General features: G+C 39.7%; 1 protein-coding gene across 1 annotated transcript; it reads right to left on the reverse strand.

Moving 5' to 3' along the window:
* Nucleotides 1-118: 118 nt before the first annotated feature.
* LOC129769286 (uncharacterized) lies at nt 119-23,598 on the reverse strand. The gene is made up of 5 exons (XM_055771423.1): nt 23,285-23,598; nt 22,121-22,802; nt 21,829-21,990; nt 20,787-21,762; nt 119-1,534 (listed from the first exon to the last, which is right to left on the reverse strand). Exons 2-5 carry the CDS (start codon nt 22,748-22,750, stop codon nt 1,068-1,070), a joined length of 2,235 nt encoding a protein of 744 aa, XP_055627398.1. The 5' UTR covers nt 22,751-22,802; nt 23,285-23,598; the 3' UTR covers nt 119-1,067.
* Nucleotides 23,599-25,431: the final 1,833 nt, after the last annotated feature.

Below are 25,431 nucleotides of genomic sequence, written 5' to 3' on the forward strand. Positions count from 1 at the left end.
TTCACTTTGTCGATGCTACCAATTTTGTTCGGTATCTATATCTACAGCCCTATTCTGTATTCCGACGGATTTCCAGGAACATGTGAGAAATTAAGGACAAAGTTGTTAGTACCAGTGGTTTCAAATACTGCACATTTATTTTCTATGATTCAATTTTTAAGATTCTAGAATAATTTAGACATATTTCTTCATATATGTTTGACCTTTCAAAATAAAAATGTATAAAAGTTTTACATTAATACTATTTCTTTTTTTTCTGTCCAATCTTTGTGTAATCTAAATAAAGATAGTGGTATTTTCCGAGATATATTGTTCGAAAAAACAGTCGCTGTATAATGTACATAGATGATAGGATCATCACTATAGTTTTGTCTCGAAATTTTATTCTGCGAATTTTATTTCAATGTGAGCTCGATGATTGGCGAAAAATAACAAAATTTCGCTCTGTTGGATAAGAATTTATGAACCAGAAAGATTTTCACTTGAGAAATGAATGGATTTCTCTGACCAAACACACAAATCCAATAGAAAGAACCAGTGCGAATGAAATATATCCGAAACATGCAAATTGTCCTAACATTCATATAGAATATTCTGGGTTTACTTTTACTGTTTCTTATTTTTAAAAAGTTTTTCTCTCATAAAAGACTATTTGAAGATGTTTTTTTTCTCGCGTACGAACCAAAACAGTACAGCTGTGCGTTGTTATTTGAAGTTCATGTAGTTAAAAGCCACATCGCGTAAGTAAGTGTTGGGTAGGATGGGTAGCTAAACTTATTTTTCACCTAATCATGTATGAGTGTTACGATTTCATCTTCTTTCGGCGGTTCCGTATTTAATTTTTTTTTATTTTAGGGGCTTCGCACTTTCAGTGCATTCGCCTTTGGATACACGAATGTTTTCTCGGATAATCGATCCCTAGGAAGTAGTCAAGCAAGTGTTCTTTATTACCACCTAAATATACAATCCTTAAAAGCAGATTAAAATAGGAGGTTGTTTCTCTAAAAACTAATACGCTCGGTCCGATCCTGCAGCATAAAGTTAGTCAACACGCATTTCCTTACATTCTATTCAAAATCCGACAGTATTGTACAGTTGGGGCGAGCCATTCGGAAATTGCGCACACCTTCGGCCGTGACCGAGGTTCCGGTAACGTCGAGCAGTTTCAAATTTGGTGCCGCTGATTCCAGATGGTCCAACGAGGTGTCTGTTACAAGTTTGTAGTTTCGCACTAGCAGCTTCTCGAGGTTGCTCATATTGGGTCGGAAGTACTCACGGATGAAAGCCGCTACCCCTATCTCGTTTCGGGAAACACCGTACGCACAAATTCCACGATCACTCACCAGCGAGACGAAGTTTGGTCCGGGCGCACCGGGGCCAAGGTTGAGATACTGGTAGAATGCGTTTGCCGGGCGCTGATTGTTGTCGGCAACTTCAGCCACGGGGTTGTTGTTTTCCACATTGTGCACAATGAACACATGCGGCATCAATCTGGGATGATTATTCTGGATGGGACCGTGCAAAATGACGCGAACTGATAAAAGAAGAGAATGTTCTATTGTTAGAATCGTTCGTCACTTAGTAATAAAACATCTAGCTGATTTGTTTTGATAAATTATGTGTGTATATTTGCATAACTATACTATCCAAAAAAAAAAGCCAATATCGCCCTGTCATTCGCCATACTGCTGTTTTCCTTATTGTGGATCAATGCGTTTCAAGCGTATTTCCGAAGTGTCGTGCGGCCGTCGTGTTTCTGGCTCGCTAATCAGGAATTGGGTAAAAACTAAAGGAATATAGGATAAAAAGTCTACAGGGTGTTCAATAAGTTCGAATACAACTTTTCATGGTTGTGTAGGTGCACACCATATGTGTAGCAAGAGCCCTATAATAGGGCTCTTGCTAGACATGCATTGGTAGCTCACCGTTCCAAGTATTCTCTCTGTATACATATGAAGGATAAAAGAGCATCGCCTGCTGGGGGTGATTTAAAAACATCCGATTAGAGGGATATACTTAATAATAGGGCTCTTGCTACACATGCATACAGGTAGTGATCCCCGAATATTGAAATTAATCGTTCATCAGCTAATCGAATAGTTTTCAGCAGTTTATTATTCGATACGATTAATCACCCCAAATCAAGGATGGAAAACAAGGGAGCATGATGAGATTTACGATTAATCGCAAACTGCACAGTTCGTAATCTGTGCAAACTGCGACTAACTATTAATCCTCTCCCATTATAACCAAATGATTTTCTCTTGGTAACTCTGAGTTGACCAAAGCATTGCTAGACTGAAACTAGTTCGAATAATTGAGTTACTCTCCTTCCTCGTTCTGTTTACAACTCCTAACAAGAATTTGCTCCATGGGAATGAATATCTCTATGACGTACGCTTCACGATTCTCGCTCTCTCGTCCGGGCGTTCAATTTTCCTCTCCGAGCGCGTTTCTTCGATGAAACTGTGAGGAATGCGCTACAGCAGATAGGACGACATTAATGTTTAATGTTCCACAGAGGATTTCTCGGATGGTGTTTAAATTCATCTACAAGAGACTACAAACAATAATCCCTCTCAAATCACTAATTTTATGAGTTAATGTAAATGCGTTATTGGCCAAGACTATTACGATATCGAACACGTGGTCTTGCGAGATATATTTTTCCGCCAGCACAAATACAGAACACTCCTTTCGGGCTCGAGTGAACTTGTGGCTAGAAAAGACCTTAATTACCTTGAATTAATCAAAAACATAAATTAGCGCAAATATGTCAACATGTGTTTTTTGTGTTAGCACGTAAATGTTTACTCATAAAATAGGGTTGTTATCCCCTCCTTTTCCTGAAGAAAATATATCACCCTTCTAAACTCGAGTCGACTGCGAGTAATCGGTTTCCTATATTATTAACATTAGAATTAAGGAAAAATGTATATATACTAGTAACAATACAGTAAGGAGTTCGGCTCCTTTAAACCTATGTAACTGAGCCTGTAAAAATAAACGATTTAAATAAAAAAAAAATAGGATTGTGGAACTCTACATAATTTGTATGCAGATAAACTATCCACAATTTGTGGGGGGAATACTCATACAACTTTTTTTTTTTAAAAAAAAAGCTTTATTTTAAAATGTTTTCTTATCCTGAGACTGGCTCACTATATTGCACTGCTACTAAAACCGTAGGCTAACCTCAAGGATACATTTTATCCATTTTCGGCGAATAATCAATAGAGTGCCGTGTTATGAAACATCAGAACAATAGCAAAAACAACATCACGATCATAAGGTGTTGGTTCGGGTATTCCAGACGACATTGGAACTTTTTGAAACTCGAAATGACCATTTTCATTGGCACCCTAATGTACATTCAAGAGATGCAACAAGTTTGAAGGGATATGAAAAAACATTGGTAGTTCAATAAATCTACTGCCACATATGTCGGAAGTCCGAGAAATATATGATTAACATATGTCCATAATAGTTCATTACATTTATTTGCAACGAAAAACGTAACTACACATAATTGAATTGATCAAATATGTGATCCGTTTTATCTACAAAATAAAAAAGGTTCTTAAATTCCATTGAATTCGAAAAGTGTTTCATGAAATCACTGATTGAATTATTATTAGAAAAAATATTTGAAGAGAAATGTGAATGTTCAGAATTATTGGAATCTAAAAAACGATTTTTGGCGGGATGAGATTCGCCCAAATCTGCTGGTAATAAAATTAATCAATTGCATCCATTTCCCGTCTGCTGTTTATCGGGCGGGAGACGACAGCAAAATAAAATCGACACGCCACTCACTGCGGTCAGTGCAATAGAGAATTAAAAATCCCTCGACGAGTGTCGTAAGATTTCAGTTGATCGTCTCTTGTACACTTTCCGATCAAGAACTCATCATCCGTACTATGGGATGGGATTATTCGTTTGTGGCTTGCACTCACGAGTAGCCTTGAGTAGTAGAAGTAATGCTTCGAGAGTGCATACAGTGGGGATTCCTCTTTCATATTGCTTTTTTGAGATCTTGGTAGCTCACCGTTCCAAGTATTCTCTCTGTGTACATATGAACGATAAAAGAGCATCGCCTGCTGGGGGTGATTTAAAAACATCCGATTAGATGGATATACTTATTCATTGATCGTTGAATGTGATTTATTACCATCACTGCCCCAAATAATCGATTAATCGAATAATCGTCACACTGAGAGAAATAATTAGTTAGACTAATATTTCTCATTTGCTAGAAAGCCATATGGAATCAAAAAAGTGTTCATTCCGCCTGAAAACCAATTATTATCTTTTACGCTCCCCTAAAGTCGTAAACGAAGCTCAATTCGCGTTGACGGCATTGAGCTTCGTTTACGAACTTAAAGGAGCGTCAAAGATAATGATTGATTTTCATGATAAAACTGAAGCGGCCTTCCTTTTTTTTCTCTCTGGGTTTGAATCGATTAATCGACGTAAATTATTCGTTCGTTCGTTCGGTCGATGAATAATCGATTTCTGTAGGAAGTATTCGATTAATCGATTAATCGAACGATTATCGGGGTGATTATCTGTATATAGTGACAGAGCATCTGTTGGGCAAACGTCGCTTGTTTACGTTCGTAATTTCTTTGCAGAAGCAGTGAATTTATTATCAACCGGCGTCTTGTTCTTGATTTTAATATAGATGCGGTATTTCTACGAGCGCGAAATTATTAACAGCACCAATACGAACTTGGTGAAACAGTTAGGCAAGCTATTTCCCGAACAAGAGTTTTTGTGTGACGCATATTACGCACAATAACTCATTCCGCAATGTTCATTGAGTGACTTTCCCACTAGATTTGGATCGGAAAATTGATGGAAAAAGGATTACCAACTTGTTCGGATCAAGATCAAAATTACAGAGGCTCGAGTTCACGTTGGAATGCTTCCTTGTATTTTCCATGGATTGCCCAACTGATGGATATTCTAAATTTGCACTGTTCCTGTGGAACTTTTTGAATAATCAATCTGCATTAATTGGTATGGTATGGCGACATATTCCGACGGTTGAAATCCCACGGAGTGAAGCGCAATTTCATTTATACAACTATCCGTCGGTACCGGGAAACGGGCTCGGCTAAGGACCATGTGAGATCCGAGCGGCCGCGATCGGCGAGGACGTCAGCAGCCATCAAGTTGATGAGTCGAAAAATGAACCGTTCGATCCGGAAGACCGCAGCTGACCTGGATGTGTCGATCGGGACTGCCCGCATCATCATGACGAAGGACCTACGGTTTGGATCGTACGAAAAAATTATAGGAGGTTGTGTCCAAAATACGACCGCATTGTTGACGTAGAACTACGTTGTTATTTTATATAAGTCACTTATTTATACCTTCGTATATTATTCTATAATGCTGTGAAATTTTAGAAACAACTGCTTAGTAGAATAATCTCTGAAATGGTTTTTTCATTGTAGATTCAGTTGACGATAATTGATTGATGATTCATTCTTGCCCTCGCAAAACAATACACTAGCTGATTGTATGTCGCAATTTATTTCATGTCAATGCATTGAAAATTTACGTTATTCCGGTGGCCTTTTTCGCAATTGACATAGACTCGGCTACAGGCGATTGTATACATGTTGCATCAGCACCATTATTCCACATCTCATGACTACATCAATATATCTTTGGCACCGCATGGAAACAACAACAATGAAAACACTTGCAAGTATCAAATATCATGCTACATTTTATTTAGTATTGCCTCAAAGGAATAGCACCTCTAGGCATCGTTCGTATAAGCCATAACATGCATACAGAGCCATACATTGGTGGCTTCAAACTACTAGGAATATGAACACTTCTCATCATTTTGCGCTATTCTCAAAAGAAACGCTTCTGTTAATATTACTGGCCTCGAAAAAAGTTGCATTACTTTCTCATACTCGAGAGAAGCGCAGCTGTCACCCTTAGTAGAGGAAGTTTTACTACTGGCAAGCGAAACCTAATCACATACAACCTCGAAAACAGTAGCAATGCTTCATTATGATCAATATGAGCGCACATGCAATCCTAGTTGAAGGCAGTTTTGCGACTAGCACGCGAACCCAAATAATTTATAACATTCCAGTAAGACATTCAAGATGCTTGGTATTACCCAAATAATTTTTTGGCGTACTAGCTTAACGCATGCTTCGCCAAAACGTCAGTTTAATGCATTGCTGCATTCTCAAAGGCACCAACGAAGCCCTTATGATGACGGAAAACAAACAATGTTAACTGCTTGGAAAAAGACTGAATTATGCCACACGGCTTGTACTCTGCTGTAACACCCATCGATACGAATTCGTTAATGAGTTTGCCAAGAGCGACCGCCTTCACCACCAGCGGGGAGAGCTTGACTTTGGTTGCGTTTGCATTTTCGACCTACGCGCCGAAATCGTCACTTCGCTGTTGTTCGACGCGGTGTCACACTCACGAAGGCTCGGTTCAGTGCTGCGGTTTGTGGTTTCACTGCACCAACATCGTGTGCATCATTAGATGACGCTTGTCTTGGCTTGTCTTGTCTTATTTTATTGCCCCTGGCAATACGTTCGTTTTTTGCAGGGCTCATGCCTGCTTTCCTCTTCTTCTTGCTCATCACACACTACGCGAAACGTCCAATTTATGACGCGGAAAGAAAAACACACGATACGAATAACGAACAGAAAAAGCAAACGGCGATATCCAAGTTGGATTACCACTGGTGGGGTCCAATCTTAGATCAAAGCGCAGCGAAAGAAAAGTGAACTGGATTGCACAACAGTCCGATGAAGAATGAAAGTTTGCCTCAGCGAGATCCACTGTTTATAGTCTAGGCAAGTATTCCCCTTCTTTCTTCTACTTTTCATTTGTTCACGGAGACTTTGAATCCTACGATTTCCCCTCCGTTGGTCGTCGATAAGTTGCTCGTTATTGACAGCTCTGTTTGGGAAAGCACACAAATGGACAGAACAAATGTATGGGGAAATGGAAACACTTAAAGTTTTCATGAATTTTAACCATTTTTTGGTGCTCCCGTGGCCGAGTGGTTAGCGTCATAACTAACATGCCGGGTGTTCGGGTTCGATTCCCGTTCTGGTCGGGGGAATTTTTCGTCAAAGAAATTTCCTCCGACTTGCACTGTGATCACGCGTATTCTAGAGCTTGCCACTCAGAATGCATTCAAGGCGTGTTATCTGGCATAGAAATCTCAACTAAGTACTAATAAAAATGACGCAAGTAATACTACGTTGAGCCGGCGAAGTTCCTCTAGGAACGTTAGTGCCATTGAAGAAGAAGAACCATTTACAAACCAGGGGATTCTAATGTATAGCATATTAAACAAATCTTACGGAATTTCCGATTCGTTTAGTATGTGAATCGCCAAAATCCATTCGCGGCAAAAATAGTTATTAACGTTAACTTTATTTCATAAAAACGTGACCTGTTTTCTGATTTGGCATCCTTAATGAAAGACGCTAAGCTAATATATCGCAAAGGTTCTCAATAAACATTGCTTCAAAAAAAAAATGACACATAAAAGAATATTTTGTATATTCATTGTTTTAACACATTTTTAAAGTGTATTCAAACTTATTGAACACTCTGTATTCCATGAGTTGAATCAGTGGACTATTTTACGATTTTACGGATTCGATGCATAGCTTTAGGTAGTCAAATTCCTGTAAGTTTGTTTTTGTATACTATAATTTGAGCACTTTCACTAGGCGACTTGCGGTACGTGTAACCATAGTGAAAATTGAGTAACCAACCCCGGTGGTATCTTGGTCGTATGCTGACATGGAATGGGGCCTATCCGAGTGTCTGTTTACCATGGAGGTGCGGCTCAAAATAACGTCAGTTCCCCATTTCAGGGGCGACTGTTCACTGCCTTCGTGTCAGAGTGAGATTAGAAACAGAACTGTGCACAATATTCCACCGGCGACACAGCAGGTTGGGGCAGGCCTCATAAGTCATCCGGAAAATACAACACAACGGAAAATTCTCTCTTCTTTCTCACGAGTGCCCGAATTCTCTCAGTGAACCCGCAAAAAAGGAAAGGTTCGATCTGCGATGATTTTAAGGCGGTTATACCATTTATCGCCAAAACACGACATCAAAATCGTCATCGGTGATTTAAACCAAGGGATTGCTAAGATGGCCGCCTTTCAGTAGCCAGCATAGAAAATCATGAGCATAGAAATCATAACCTAAAATTCAAAATGAAGTGCTCCGCGCGATTCTTCGGCTGTGATTTGAATTGCAAATCGTCAAGAAAGCTTCCGGATGAGTATCCAAACATCGCTTGCCAAAATAAAACTATCCAACGTAATCAAATATTAACATATATGACTCCAAACATTAAACAATACGTGAGCCCCCTAAGCGCGAGCCCTGTTTTATGCTGCCTACGCTCAATTTGCATTGGATGGGATAGGGTTGCCAGAGCCCCGATTTAAACGCTCAATACGGCCAAGCCGAAGAATTCAGACCGGTAATTGGTAGGTTCACCCATCCGCGGAACAAAAAAACGGCCTAAAACTTATCGACTTCACTGCCTCCAAGAACATGGCCATACGTAACACCTTCTTCCAGCTTAGCCCACAATACTGTTACACCTGGAGATCTGCTCAGCAAACGGAAACATAAATTAACCGCGTTTTGATCGACGGTCGGTACTTCTCGGATCATCGACGTCAGAACCTATCGGGGTGCTAACATCGATTAAGACCACTACCTGGTGATGGTCAAACTAAACTGCCAGTCGTCAATAACATAAGACTTCAACGCTGACCACGGTACCACCTACGACGACTGCAGGAGCCGAACGTTGCTGCAACATATTCGCAGTGTCATGAAGCTGCGTACTCCTTTCAAGTAACAATTCGGCTCCAGGATCGGATAGAATTAAGTTGAACTTGTTGAAAAACCTCCCCTGTGTGGCCAAACATCGCTTGTTGAAAAAAAAACAGGAAGTGGGTTATATCTATGGTATAACCGCAACGGTGACGTAGGACTATCGTTGATTTAGAGATCATTTGTTTGAAGTCGAATCTGAATCCATTCTGAATGAATGAATAAATGAATATTTGGGGGACTTCGAAAACGAGAGCGTTACGTTGGAGGTACAAGGTTTTATGCGTCCAATATTGGATACGAAAATATCCTACTGATGGGGAAGAATAATCTTCAGAAGCTTTCCTGCTAATTACACTTGATTGAAAAATCACAGAACCAAATGTAATTGGTCACAGTGTTATATGGTTAGAAAACATTAAAATAAACTCTTTCGATTGCATGTTATTTTCAATTCCAAGGGGAACTGGCAGATCATTTTGCAGATGCTATATCTTTCCGGATTCTTCCCGAAGTCCACCACCAGTGGTTAATGCTAACTCGATAACCACCTGTTAATAGCACTTAATTGAAAAATATTTGGTCGCAGTGTTACATGGATAGAAAACATTAAAATAAACTCTTTCGCATCAATGCATTTTTCAATTCCCAGGGGAACTGACAGAGTATTTTTCAGCAACGATTAGTTCTTTCCAGATTTTCCTCGATACTCGAAGCCCACCAGTGGTTAATGCTAACTCGATAACCACCTGTTGATAGCACTTAATTGAAAAATATTTGGTCGCTGTGTTATATGGTTAAAAAACATTAAAATAAACTCTTTCACATGAATGTATTTTTCAATTCCCAGGGTAACTGGCAGATTATTTTTCAGCAACAATTGAATCTTTCCGGAATTTTCTAGATTCTGAATGGCATCCAAACGAAGAGTTCCGCGCGTGTATGTGTGTGTGTGGCGGCTGCTCCGATCTCTTCCCGGGGAACCGTTTGTGGCATCACTCTCCTCCTGATGGCCTAAGGTGCACAAACAGGCTCTTGGTGACACCGTTCATCCGCGCTTTCATGATAAACGAAGAGATTCACCACAACAGTCACACCATGCTCCCATCGCTGTTCAATTAGAACTGAGTGGATTTCCGAGCGGCGCTCGCTTATATACCGATTGGTGATTTCAATAGCCTGTTTTGAAGGCTATTTTAAGACTATTGAAACAAGTTTTTGTATCAAAACAGGAAGCTTGATTCCTCGCCGAAAAAGAATAATTTTCAGAAGCTTTCCTGTTCATTGCGATCGATCGAAAAATCACAAAACCAAATGTATTTGGTTGCATTGTTATATGGATAGAAAACATTAGAATAAACTCTTTCTCATCAATGTATTTTTAAATTCCCAGTGGGAACTGACAGAGTATTTTTCAGCAACGATTAGTTCTTTCCCGATTTTCCTCGATACTCGAAGCTCACCAGTGGTTAATGCTAACTCGATAACCACCTGTTAATAGCACTTTATTGAAAAATATTTGGTCGCAGTGTTACATATAGAAAACATTAAAATGAACTCTTTCGCATGAATATATTTTTCAATTCTCAGGAGAACTGGCAGATTATTTTTCAACAACGATTGAATCTTTCCGGAAATTTCTCGATGCTGAATGGCATCCAAACGAAAATAGTTCCGCGCGTGTATGTGTGTGTGTGTGTTGGCTGCTCCGATGTTTCAAGCGGAACCGTTTGTGGCATCACTCTCCTCCTGATGGATTCCCTTTCGGCCTAAGGTGCACAAACAGGCTCTTAGTGACACCGTTCATCCGCGCTTTCATGATAAACGAAGAGCTTCACCACAACAGCGACAACATGCTCCAATCGCGGTTCAATTATAACTGAGTGAATTTCCGAGTGGCGCTCGCTTATATACCAATTGGTGATTTCAATAGCCTGTTTTGAAAGCAATTTTAAGACTATTGAAACAAGTTTTTGGATCAAAAGGTAACAAGTATATAACGCGTAGACATTTTATCTTTCGAATGAAGTGTTTATCATACGATTTCATTCAGCTGTTTAGGAGCTATTAGCGCTCAAACCTCGGTCTCCGGCGTAACGCTTTTGTTTTCGAAGCTTTGATTTTACACCCCGGTATAGAAATGAAAGACGTAGTCCTACGTCAAAAAAAAATTGGAGACAAGTACGAGTTATAGCTATTCAAAAACCCGGCAAACCCGCGTCCGACTTCAATTCGTACCGCCCAATAGCAATGCTGTCTTGTATACGGAAATTGTTGGAGAAAATGATCTTGTTTCGCCTTGATCGTTGGGTTGAAACGAATGGCCTACTCTCAGATACACAATATGGGTTCCGCAGGGGCAAGGGGACGAATGATTGTCTTGCGTTGCTTTCTTCAGAAATTCAAATGGCTTACGCCGAAAAAAAACAAATGGCTTCAGTATTCTTGGACATAAAGGGGGCCTTTGATTCTGTTTCAATAGAGGTTTTGTCAGACAAATTACACTCTCGGGGTCTGCCGCCTCTACTGAATAATATGTTATATAACATGCTTTGTGAGAAACATTTGAACTTTTCTCACGGAGATTCGACAGTAAGTCGGTTCTCTAACATGGGCCTCCCCCAGGGCTCATGTTTAAGCCCCCTTTTGTACAATTTCTATGTAAGCGACATCGACAATTGCCTTACACAAAATTGCAGCCTAAGACAACTTGCAGATGATGGAGTGGTGTCTGTCGTAGGATCAAACGAATCCGACCTGCAAGAACCCTTACAAGATACGTTGAACAATTTTTCAACCTGGGCCATTGGGCTAGGGATCGAATTCTCCACGGAGAAAACAGAGATCGTGGTTTTTTCTAGGAAGCATAAGCCAGCAAAACTAAAGCTTCAACTTTTGGGTAAACCGATCACTCATGCTATGTCATTCAAGTATCTTGGGGTCTAGTTCGACTCCAAATGTACTTGGGGTCCCATATTAGGTATCTGAGTAAAAAATGTCAACAAAGAATAAACTTTCTCCGTACAATTACCGGCACCTGGTGGGGAGCCCATCCCGAAGATCTTATAATGTTGTATCGAACAACTATTCTCTCAGTGATGGAGTATGGCAGTTTCTGTTTTCAATCAGCTGCCAAAACACACGTCATTAAACTCGAGCGAATTCAGTATCTTTGTCTCCGTATTGCGTTGGGATGTATGCCCTCAACGCATACCATGAGTCTCGAGGTTTTGGCAGGCGCTAAAAGATCGCTTCAAATTATTATCTCTTCGGTTCTTCATCCGGTGTAAGGTCATGAACCCATTGGTGATCGGAAATTTTGAACAGCTGATCGAGTTAAATTTTCACTCCGGATTCATGAGTTCGTATCATGAATTCATCTCCATGTAGGTTGATCCTTCTTCGTATATTCCTAACCGTGTTTGTTTTCCTGACTACATCAATTCCTCTGTGCATTATGATCTGTCCATGAAGCAGGATATCCATGGATATTCAGATTATCAACGATCGAGGATCGCTCCAACGATCTTCGATTCAAAGTATGGGGGTATCAATTGTGATTATATGTACTTTACTGATTGGTCCTCTATGAATGAGTCCACAGGATTTGGAGTGTTCAACGAAATTTTTAGCACCTTAGTCTTCAGAATCCTTGCTTAGTATATATTGCTGAATTGGCAGCGATATACTGGGCGCTGGACAGCGTCGCCTCACGATCTGTTGAACACTATTACATCGTAACGGATAGTCTTAGCTCTGTCGAAGCTATCCGTTCAGTGAGGCCGGAAAAGCACTCGCCGTACTTCCTTGAGAGAATACGAGAAATTTTGAGTGCTTTATCCAGACGCTGTTATGTCATTACCTTTGTCTGGGTCCCTTCTCATTGCTCAATTCCGGGTAATGAGAGGGCTGACTCATTAGCAAAGGTAGGTGCGATTGAAGGCGACATTTATCAGCGTCAAATCGCCTGCAATGAAATTTATTCTTTAGTCCGTAAAAATACCATCGCTAACTGGCAACGCAAATGGTACGAAGATGAATTGGGCCGGCGGTTTCACTCGATTATCCCTAAGGTTAGCCTCAAACCGTGGTTCAAAAGTCTGGACTTGAGTCGGGACTTTATTCGCACCTTCTCCCGACTCATGTCCAATCACTGTTCGTTAGATACGCTACTCTTTCGTTTCAATCTTGCTAGCAACAATCTCTGCGTCTGTGGTCAAGGTTATCACGACATCGAGCATGTTGTTTGGTCGTGCGAGGTGTATCTTGTCGCCAGATCGAGTTTAGAAAACTCCCTTCGGGTCCGAGGAAGACAGCCCAATGTGCCGGTGAGAGATGTGTTGGCTCGGTTAGACCTTGATTACATGACCCAAATATATGTTTTCCTTAAAGCTATCGATCTTCGTGTGTGATTGTACCTATGTCCTTATACCCTCCTTTTCATCCATTGCGAGCGATAGGCCCCCTTGGTATAAACAGTAAAATAAGTTGAAATGTAAATATACAATAGATATACGAATAGATTTAAGAATTGAGTGTGATCATCAACATTGTAACAATTCCCTTATATCCCATCCCTTTCCTGAAAGAATATGTCACCCTCTAAACTCGAGTAAACCGCGAGTAATCGGTTTTCCACCTTACTAACCATAGTGTTAGGAAAATTGTATATGTATAGTTTTAAAAAATATATTTAAAAATTCGGCTCCTTTAAACTAATGTAACTGAGCCTGTAAAAATAAACGATTTATAAAAAAAATGAAGCTGCGTTACCGGGGGTAAATGAACTGGATGCTGCTCCCCTCGATGAATGCTGGAATATCCGGAAAGCAGCAATAAGCAGCACAGCAGAGACCGTCATCGGGTATGAAAACGTGGACAACGAAACGAATGGTTTGACGACGAGTGCCCAGCGCTCCTGAACGAGAAGAATGCAGTACCCGCAGCCATGCTGCAACGAGCGACTTGAAAAAACGTGGAACAATACAGATTGAAGCGAAGGCAGTGAATACAACTCTCTTGGGAAAGAGCGCCGCCTGGGAGAGAAAGAGGCATAACTCCATGCCACCAACCCACCATGAATTTTCAAACCCGTAATCAAGCATGACTGAATTTTTGTTAGCTCTGTTACCAGCTTAGGCTACAAAATCCAAGAAAATATGGAATGGGACAATTTTATTCTCGAACAATGTGGAAAAGTGTATAGAAAACTACGCTCATTGCAGCTTACTGGTAGTTTTTTGAGTCTTGATATTAAATTAAAATTGTTTAAATCGCTTATCCTTATCCAGTTATCTTATCATATCTTAGCTTATCCAATCAACAAACTAAAAGTAGCTTTAAATTCATGTGTACGTTTCGTGTTCAATCTAAATAGTTTTTCGCATGTTTCTCATTTGCAGTCAAAGTTACTTGGATGCGCGTTTCATAGCTTTGGGAAGCTTGCTGATATTCCAACTAATTAAAAACAAAGAACCACAATATTTGTTCAGTAAATTGAGACCATTGAGAAGCGTTCGCTGTCGGTACCACTTGATGAAATATGGCAATTCATTCTTTGTCAGAGGCTTTGCAATTTGGAATTCACTACAGAAGGATTTAACTTTGGAAAAATCAAATTCAGCATTTAGGAAAGGATTGATCGAGCACTTTCATGAAAATTAATTTAAAAATTTGTTAGATTAGATTAGAACTTATAAAAAATTCCAAGGTATGTGTCACTAGTTCTACCATGTAAAATGCATTGTAACATTTGAAAAGGCATTGCCTTAATTTGCAGAATAAACAGTAATAATAATAATAATAATAATTCTAGTGAGTTCGATTCAAAGTATGGGGGTATCAATTGTGATTATATGTACTTTACTGATTGGTCCTCTATGAATGAGTCCACAGGATTTGGAGTGTTCAACGAAATTTTTAGCACCTTAGTCTTCAGAATCCTTGCTTAGTATATATTGCTGAATTGGCAGCGATATACTGGGCGCTGGACAGCGTCGCCTCACGATCTGTTGAACACTATTACATCGTAACGGATAGTCTTAGCTCTGTCGAAGCTATCCGTTCAGTGAGGCCGGAAAAGCACTCGCCGTACTTCCTTGAGAGAATACGAGAAATTTTGAGTGCTTTATCCAGACGCTGTTATGTCATTACCTTTGTCTGGGTCCCTTCTCATTGCTCAATTCCGGGTAATGAGAGGGCTGACTCATTAGCAAAGGTAGGTGCGATTGAAGGCGACATTTATCAGCGTCAAATCGCCTGCAATGAAATTTATTCTTTAGTCCGTAAAAATACCATCGCTAACTGGCAACGCAAATGGTACGAAGATGAATTGGGCCGGCGGTTTCACTCGATTATCCCTAAGGTTAGCCTCAAACCGTGGTTCAAAAGTCTGGACTTGAGTCGGGACTTTATTCGCACCTTCTCCCGACTCATGTCCAATCACTGTTCGTTAGATACGCTACTCTTTCGTTTCAATCTTGCTAGCAACAATCTCTGCGTCTGTGGTCAAGGTTATCACGACATCGAGCATGTTGTTTGGTCGTGCGAGGTGTATCTTGTCGCCAGATCGAGTTTAGAAAACTCCCTTCGGGTCCGAGGAAGACAGCCCAATGTGCCGGTGAGAGATGTGTTGGCTCGGTTAGACCTTGATTACATGACCCAAATATATGTTTTCCTTAAAGCTATCGATCTTCGTGTGTGATTGTACCTATGTCCTTATACCCTCCTTTTCATCCATTGCGAGCGATAGGCCCCCTTGGTATAAACAGTAAAATAAGTTGAAATGTAAATATACAATAGATATACGAATAGATTTAAGAATTGAGTGTGATCATCAACATTGTAACAATTCCCTTATATCCCATCCCTTTCCTGAAAGAATATGTCACCCTCTAAACTCGAGTAAACCGCGAGTAATCGGTTTTCCACCTTACTAACCATAGTGTTAGGAAAATTGTATATGTATAGTTTTAAAAAATATATTTAAAAATTCGGCTCCTTTAAACTAATGTAACTGAGCCTGTAAAAATAAACGATTTATAAAAAAAATGAAGCTGCGTTACCGGGGGTAAATGAACTGGATGCTGCTCCCCTCGATGAATGCTGGAATATCCGGAAAGCAGCAATAAGCAGCACAGCAGAGACCGTCATCGGGTATGAAAACGTGGACAACGAAACGAATGGTTTGACGACGAGTGCCCAGCGCTCCTGAACGAGAAGAATGCAGTACCCGCAGCCATGCTGCAACGAGCGACTTGAAAAAACGTGGAACAATACAGATTGAAGCGAAGGCAGTGAATACAACTCTCTTGGGAAAGAGCGCCGCCTGGGAGAGAAAGAGGCATAACTCCATGCCACCAACCCACCATGAATTTTCAAACCCGTAATCAAGCATGACTGAATTTTTGTTAGCTCTGTTACCAGCTTAGGCTACAAAATCCAAGAAAATATGGAATGGGACAATTTTATTCTCGAACAATGTGGAAAAGTGTATAGAAAACTACGCTCATTGCAGCTTACTGGTAGTTTTTTGAGTCTTGATATTAAATTAAAATTGTTTAAATCGCTTATCCTTATCCAGTTATCTTATCATATCTTAGCTTATCCAATCAACAAACTAAAAGTAGCTTTAAATTCATGTGTACGTTTCGTGTTCAATCTAAATAGTTTTTCGCATGTTTCTCATTTGCAGTCAAAGTTACTTGGATGCGCGTTTCATAGCTTTGGGAAGCTTGCTGATATTCCAACTAATTAAAAACAAAGAACCACAATATTTGTTCAGTAAATTGAGACCATTGAGAAGCGTTCGCTGTCGGTACCACTTGATGAAATATGGCAATTCATTCTTTGTCAGAGGCTTTGCAATTTGGAATTCACTACAGAAGGATTTAACTTTGGAAAAATCAAATTCAGCATTTAGGAAAGGATTGATCGAGCACTTTCATGAAAATTAATTTAAAAATTTGTTAGATTAGATTAGAACTTATAAAAAATTCCAAGGTATGTGTCACTAGTTCTACCATGTAAAATGCATTGTAACATTTGAAAAGGCATTGCCTTAATTTGCAGAATAAACAGTAATAATAATAATAATAATAATTCTAGTGAGGGAAACTTTTCACATGTCATTAGACAATAGTCTACTGCTTATAAAAACCCGATATATTACGAAACTGAAATGCTTGAAGCTTTTGGTAGACAAATATGGTAGGAAACATTGATTGTGTTTTTCTCAGTTGCTGATTTTAGAACATGGGACGACTATGCGTAGAACGGCAATACAGTTCTTAGAATTCTATTCGATTTATATATAAGTCGAAAAGCACTGCAAATTTTCCCAGATAGTCGACACTCTTTCCAAACAACTTACATGAAACAACGTAACGACACCAAAACAACGAAAAAAAATAACCAAAAAGTCTCCTGGAAATTAATTAACATAAAGTTACATGAACGATTCAAGTTTATCAATCGCCACTGATGATTTCTCGCGTAACTTTTGAAAAGGTCCTATGTAACCAAAGTAAACAAATCAAGTTAAGAGATGCACGCTATTAGTTTTCAATCATTGAATGCATTACAAAAACAATCGTTCATGTATCTATCTTCTTCATCTTTTTATCGCCGATACAAAAAATATCCAATGTGCAGACTCGGATTTTAAGCACTCGGCTGTTACTTCGGACGCCACTTTTCACTGACGCTCGGAACGTCCGAAGTAACAAAGCAGTCAAAACAACACGAAGTCGTACTTCGGTCGTTTTGAGTTTTTGTTTCTTACAGGCGTTGTTAGCGATTTCAGTGCAATTCAACGAGGGATAACAACAATAATCTGTCTTTAGAACGAAATGCTGATATTTGGATTGTTGTTTAGTAGTTAGTTTCAGATTCTCATCGTGCAACGTAATATGTCCAATGTGCAAACGCGGCAGTCAAAACGTCCAATGTAACATTTTTCGTTCCTAGGCTTCAAATTTAAGCTCAAATCACGGAACAATAGTTACGATTGGTTTTTTAGAGCTTTATTTAGAGATTTACTGCTAGTGGTGAAAGTAGTGATAGAGATCGATACCTTTCAAGACAATTCGCGGATTAATGTTCGGGTCTTCAACTTCGTTTTTCTCGAGTTGACGAAAATGTTACATTGGACCTTTTCAAAAGTTACGCGATATTTCTTCTATGATATGGAAGTGCGAATTGAGGATGTAGAGGAATAGGCATGGAACAACATCATTTTATTGATCAACATGTGAAAAGTTATCCTCGAATTCAAACAAAAACATGTCGGCTTGAATACTGTTAGGTGTAAAGTAGCGAGTAAATTGGAGCACTAAGGAGTTGTGGAGTGACGTTTAGGTAATTAATTCTTTTCGGTGAGATTTATCTGTGTTGCCTTTAAAAAATGTTAATACTTTTAGTTTTTCCAGGTCAGTATACATCGGGGCCTTTTTTAGAGATTGGAAGCAACGGTGTCATGCACAGTGTTGAAAAAAAATCATTTTCGCTAAGCCCAAATGCATAGATTTTCGGGCTAGGTTGCATAGAAAACCTATGTATATATTCCAAACGAAAATCAAAATAACTGATCCAGACAACCAACGAATATGAGCAAATGGACTTCAATCCGTTTGAAGATTATTTTTCCACCCAGTGTGATTTTCATCTTGATTATTCAATGCCAGAATTTAATTTCATTTTAGCCAAATGAATATCAGCTGTTGTTTTCTTTTAACCTGAGGCAGCTGTGTACGGTTGGTTTCGATTTGTGCCGTTGTTACCGTCTCGCCAAACAAAATCATGCGCGATTTCTTGCAAAGTTCGTTTCATCGAACTCTGGCGTTTTTGTTCTCTAAATGGTCCAGCTTGACTAAAATAAAAAATTTTTTTAAATTTTGGCTCAAAATCAATGCCAGAACGAATATCGTTTTTAATGTGATGAATAGCAATTTGTTGCTTTTGATATTCAAAATAGAAATAACAGCGAAATTATGAACCCCACTCAATGCCGCATTCATTTATTATAGCAAATTTGTTCATGCATCAGTGATACGAACAAAATGAACTCGTTTGTTATTGTCATCAATATAATGAGGGCAGTGTGTTTCAAGCTGAAAAAAGTCATTTACACTGAAATAAAATCATATTCGTTGTTCGCGAATATTTGACGGAGCTATTATTTATGGACGCAGTGAACAAGGCATACGATGCTAGGCAGTTTTCAGAATGCAACGCGATGCAGATGTGTAACAAGTTTTTTGTACTCGGTTGAGCTCTCACTCCTTGTATACACATGCGCTCTGGTAAATGAGCGCGATCCGAAACACAGATCAAATGTTTTTTTTTCCTTTATTGATTTAATTAGGCTCAAGTGAATAAAGAGCCACCATCAAGCAATACATTTTAGAACTATTTGAATATATTGTAACTACATAATTATTAACTTAAGTCTAATTAGCTAAAACTACAGTGCAACTACAGTGCAATAAAAAAAATTATAATTTATTCCTACGTTGCCTCGTCGGTATTATCCTTGTCTGGAACAGTGCCTGTGGTGGGTCGTAACAACTACATCGCCAGTTGATGTAGCACCGGTATCTTTTGGTAGTGAGTGTCTCCTTGTTATGTTAAGAGCTCCTGTATTGATCTTATCTCAACGGGTACTAAGTTCTGCTTGTGTAATAGGAAAAGAAGGGAGAATGGACAGTGGGAGAAGGAGATGTGACCTAAATAATAACATTAACGCTTCTTAGGAAGACATATATGGGGAACATAAAAATAGGGTCGCGAGTAGCTAACATATCGCGAACTGGCATGCGTGAGTGTATTCCTTGAGCCTCTAAATCGGCAACCAGTTTAATTCTTTCATTGCAAAATTCATTACATGACCAAACAACGTGCTCGATGTCATGATATCCTTGACCACAATTGCATAAATTGTTAGTAGCAAGACCTATGCGGAAGAGATGCGCATTTAGCGCGGAATGATTGGACATCAATCTGGACATAGTTCTAATAAAATTTCTGTCAAGATCTAACCCTTTAAACCAGGCCTTTGTTGAAACTTTGGGGATAATAGAGTATAGCCATCTCCCAAGCTTATCTCTGTTCCATTGGTTTTGCCAACTGGTGAGTGACTGCTGTCGGGAAATGGAGAAGAATTCCCGATACGCTATTTGTCTTTCAAAAACTGTGCCCTGCATACTACCCATCTTTGCGAGTGTATCCGCTTTCTCATTACCAGGAATAGAGCAATGGGAAGGAATCCAAATGAAAGTGATTCGAATACTTAAATGTTTTGTTGTCAGCACCATTTCTGCAGAGTTTAACGCCGTATTTTACGGTTATTTCTACCTGTTTTACACCGCGTTTGAATCTGATTTGTTTTTTTTTGTTGAGTTATTTTTCGGTTGGTATGGGAGCGCCCTGTTGTTTTCATGCTTTGATTAGAACGAGCAAAGAAAACGGACGCTAGAATTTGATGTGTGTGTATAAAATGAGGCGCGCTTTACACAAGTAAGAAGCAATCTTAAGTATCTGAATTCTGCGCTGTGTTTATTCTGCGCTCTCATGTTGCACACTTCGTACCAAGAGAGAATATTTGTTTGTTATGAACTCACGCTGATGAAAATTAAACTCTAGTGCACCGCAGCGTATGTGTTCTGAAGACTGATGCTGGGTTTTTACGTCAGCTGTATCAGACTACGGTAGAGAAACGTTGGTAAACCATATTTTCCATTGTGAATATATAGAAAAAAAATCGTACAAAACACATTTTCACATCAAATATGAGGCTTTTTAGGAATAAATATCTATTTGTTGTTCATTAATTGACAATTTTTTTTAAAAATATCTGGTCACTGGCTAAGCACGTTAGATTCAAACAACTTATCATCTCATACTTGACATTCTATACTCACCATTCATTTCTTCCTGTGGCGGTTGTTCAGCAGCTGGTGGGTTATCATTTACTCCATTCATACCCTCATCGCCATTCACTACGATAGCGTTATTGTCGGGAGCGACCAGCGCTTCGTCTTCGAGTCCGGCTTCTTCCCGTGGTGGTGGTGGCGGCTGATCGGCAGGTGGAACCACATTATCCGCAGCAGCAGCAGGTTCCTCCTCAGCCGGTTCCGCTCGGTCGCGATTTCCAGCCTCAAATATTTGTTGATAGGCCGCCTCCACTGGTGGGGGCAAAACCCCGGCTCGGTGCTGATTCTGCTGGAATTCGTTGTTGTTATCCTCCACATTATTGTTCCTCTCTGGTTGATTAATGATGCGTATGATGTTTCTCCTGTTGTTGTACAATATGCGAACTTGGCGTCGAATTTCAGGATTATCCGGCAACGGTGGCAGTGGCGCTAGGGGAACTGCAGGTCGCTGCTGTTCGTCTTCCGCATTCGGCGGTCTATTGTTATTGTTTGGTTGCTGTTGCTCAGGTTGGTTAGCCGGTGGATCTACCTCGGCACGATTGATGAACCGGATTAAATTCTCGCCGGGCATATTCTCATTCAAATTTGGATAGAAATGACGATTAACGAAACGGAACACATTCCGCCCCTCGCCCAAGAAATATGGCCGCGGGGGACGTGGCGGACGCGGAGGTGGCACTGGATCAGCGGCGTTTTCACCCTCTGGCTGCTGACCGTTGTTTTCCTGTTGTTGATTTGCCCATTCCGGAAATTGGCGTCTGCCAACTGCCGGATTGAAAATATCCTGATTTGCTATTCGTCTTATCTGCTCGAAGCGGCTACGTTCGGCCTCGTTATATTCATTCAAACCTCGCTCAGTGCGTAGATACTCAGGGCATTCCAGTAGTAGTTCCTTCAAAGATTGTACTATGTTGAAACAGCTTACGTCAGAATCCGATATCGGTGTGTCGCGAAGATCAAGAATCTAAGGAGGACAGTTTAATTGTAAGCTGTTTTGTCAAACACACTAGCTTAGGGAGAAAGGGAATACCTCTAATTTTTTAAACCCAAATCGTGTTGCTATGCTTGCGTACGGAACGCTATCTTTCATGTTGGCGCATCCTTTAAGACTGAGATAACGTAGGTGTGGTACTTTCGATAGAGCCATGAAGTCATGTGTCTCAAACCAACTGCAGTATTCTATTGTGAGTTCCTGTAAAAAAATATAAAGAATAGAATAAATTAGTTTTATCGGAATTTCGTTGGTCGAAAAAAAAAACACTGTGAGAGAGAAGCTCCATGTAAGCGTAGTTTCAGTCGTCAAACTCTCACAGGAAACTCACCTCTAGTCTCTGCAGAGTTCTATCAATTTTCGATAGAAACGCCATCCTGTTTTCCGGTGTCATTAAGCGATCTGCTTCGCACTTTCTAAACACCAAAGTTCGAATGCTGGGTGGAAACGAGGTGATCGCTATATGGCTGGTATCCATATATCCCTCGATGATCTCAAAATGCTCCAGCTGTGGACAACGTTTGTTTATCTGGAGCAGTACATTCGACGTCAACGTTGACGTTTTCCATTTAGCCAATGGATAGATACTGGTCATTCCACGAATTTTTAGTGTGCGAGTTTCGACCTGTAAGTGTTTTATATTTCGCAGCAAATTGGAAGCACACAGTGGTGATGAAGTAAAATCCGCTACGGTCCACAGTTTTCTGTCTTCAATGAGACCATTGAGGCGCGAACAGCATTCGGACAGCGCGATTAGAGAATTGCTGTCCAAGTTCAAGAAAATTTCCATCAGAATCTCATCGCTTAAATCCATCAACGAAATCTGGAGCTCAATGTCGGAAAGCTCCACCGACAGAATTTTCATGTTCGGTTGCTCTTGTGCGTTTTCATCGTTGGAATGCTTACGTTTCCTGCCACCGGACGACGACGATCTCGATGGTTCACACTGAACGGGTTCCATTTTTTGTTTTGCTTGCCAATTATCCTTTTTTAAATATTCGAATGCAATGTATCTGGAAATAAGGAGGTGTTATTCTTAGCTTGGAATCTGTCAATTTTATTTAGTAGTAGAACTTCTTATCAAAAATTAAACTAGATTGAGTACTACTATTTCGCGCAAAAATAACAAGTTCGCTTGATTGCTTTTCGACAATATCACAACCAGAAGGTTACTTGTTTATATATTTGTATATGAAAATCAACGAGCTTCGACAGTAAAAATAGGATCAATGAATACTACGAATACCAAACACATACATAAAACCTTCAAACTGCACTATTCATCAAATCAAATACCTAAACAATAAATTTGTTTTTTATTAGATTTATGAAAATCGCGTAACATAATAATTAAGTTCTTGGTATGAGCTACCAAAACGACTTAATTGACCTAAACTGTCCACAACAAACTTATACAACGCAAACACCCCCGATCTATAAGGCGAGCAACAAGAAATCAGAAATACTACACGGTTCACTTTTCGGCTCGACTTACTTCCTCTTATTCACGATGCAATCAACATCCACAACTGCACTAGATTTCGAGCGAATGAATTTTTTTTCTGCCTACAATCTCTTCTCAGCAGCAGCAGCAACAGTCTCCTATTCCTCCGGCGTACCAATTGCGTTTTGGCGAGAATTAAAGCTTTCGCTAGTGCCTGGCCACTGGCAGCAGGGGCTATCGCATCTTTTTGTATAATATTTCGACTATACAAAGCCTAAAATGCAGCGAAGAAAGTGTATTTTTGAATGCACAAAAATTTTCACTTTTTTCTGTAGTAACTGTCACTGACAAACACAAAAAAGAAAAGCTTGTCGACGGCCTGCACAACCCTATGGGCTGGAGCCCGCGGATGAAGAATGTGCGTTTTGACGTTATGTGATTATAGAGTTGTGCAGTATGAATGGGATATTTTAATACAATGTATCTGAAGTTATTAAAAAAAATAAATTTGCGACATTGAATATACAGTAATTTACATTTCATACGACATTTAGCTGATTGGACAGACCTGTAATGCGACACGTTTAATTGGACATTTTTACCTCTACTTGAACATTTTTGTAAACATCTAGTGCGGGGCAGGGTACGTTTATGTAAAGGTAGTCTGGACTGACTAGTGCATCAGTAAGGCAAGGCGCAAATTGAGACGCATATAGCGCGAGTAACTTGGCGCGATACTACGCCTGTTTTTGTGGCTAATGAAAACAGATAGAACGGCGCAAATTGGCCAGATGACGCGATATGGTGGAGCGCTCGTGAGACACGACTCGCGCGACGCTGTGGCTGAACCACAGTTTCTCGTGCTGGTCATGCCGGTTGTGGTAGTTGTGTTGGTGAACAATCATATAGCGCCGTGGGTTTGACACTGTATGGCTGTACTGGTCGGGTGATTGTGTTAGTAAATAAATATATCGCGCAACTCTGTGTTAATCAGTCATTGTATGCGAGTGGCATGTTATTTACACCAAACTGCGACTCAATATGCGCTCCACCTCGCTACGTTTGTGGCACGTATGAGTCGTGTTGGTAGTCTCACGTTCGCTTACGAGCGCTATACGCTTCTCAATTTGCGCCTAGCCTAACAGTGAGGCTGTGACGTGTTAGCTTTGCAAGTATCATGGAGCGGAATAATAAATTTGTCTAAAAAAGTTTATTTCTATCGTAGTTTAGCTGAATGTATATATTTATTCATTGCAGCGTAAACATATTCTATTTAGATTTTCTTTCTAATCAAAACCTAGAGGAAATTGTGGACGGCAATTCGGATTTTAGCTTCCTGAAGCTCTTGGTTCAACTCGTGGTTGATGTCAATCAAGATCTTTCGGCGAGCCATTCGGTTTTGATTACCCGAGGCATGATAATCGTTTGCCTTTTTGACACTACCCAGCAAACATTAACACGCGTACCCAGCAAACATTAAATCGCATAACAAGCGTATATATAACATCATATGCCCTAAAATTTGGTTGGCATATAATGCGCCTAACTGGCATATGCATGCAAAAGTGGAGGCCATATACATACATGGCAAATGCTTACCGAATTTGTTTGGATGAATATACAACTTTGACCGGATATAATAGCGATTATGTTGAAATTGAATTGCGATCTAATATGAATATATTCATGAATTGTCAAAGCACCAAATACGACTTTTGCCATACTCATATACGATTTATTACAGACATATAAAAAACAATGGGGCAAAATATTTTCGTGAAATATTTATTATAGCCTCACGAATCGCCATTTTTATATATGAGTATTTATGTTTGTAGAAATAATAATTGTTTGATTGACTTGTGTTGGGAGTGGAATATGAATGTTTAAAATGGCACAGTTTGATGTTTGGTGAAAACTGCTCCGATGTGGGTTCGAACTCCGGTCGTCTGGATTATCATCCACCTCTCGCGCGGCTATTTGAAATTTAATTCAACAGCGGTTAAATATGTTCTTTATTAGGATCTAGTATGATTTACTGTTTCATTATTTTCTTCAGCATGCAACACGATTTACTACAGTACTGAATCGATTTAAATTATACGCTTATGCGACACACAAACTGCACCAGCGTAATATACGCATATGAGGCGGATGAAATATATTTTACGACAATGTACATCATAAAATTGATGTTT

The sequence above is a fragment of the Toxorhynchites rutilus genome, chromosome 2 (assembly GCF_029784135.1).
Source record: "Toxorhynchites rutilus septentrionalis strain SRP chromosome 2, ASM2978413v1, whole genome shotgun sequence".
In the NCBI taxonomy this organism is placed as follows: Eukaryota; Metazoa; Arthropoda; class Insecta; order Diptera; family Culicidae; genus Toxorhynchites; species Toxorhynchites rutilus.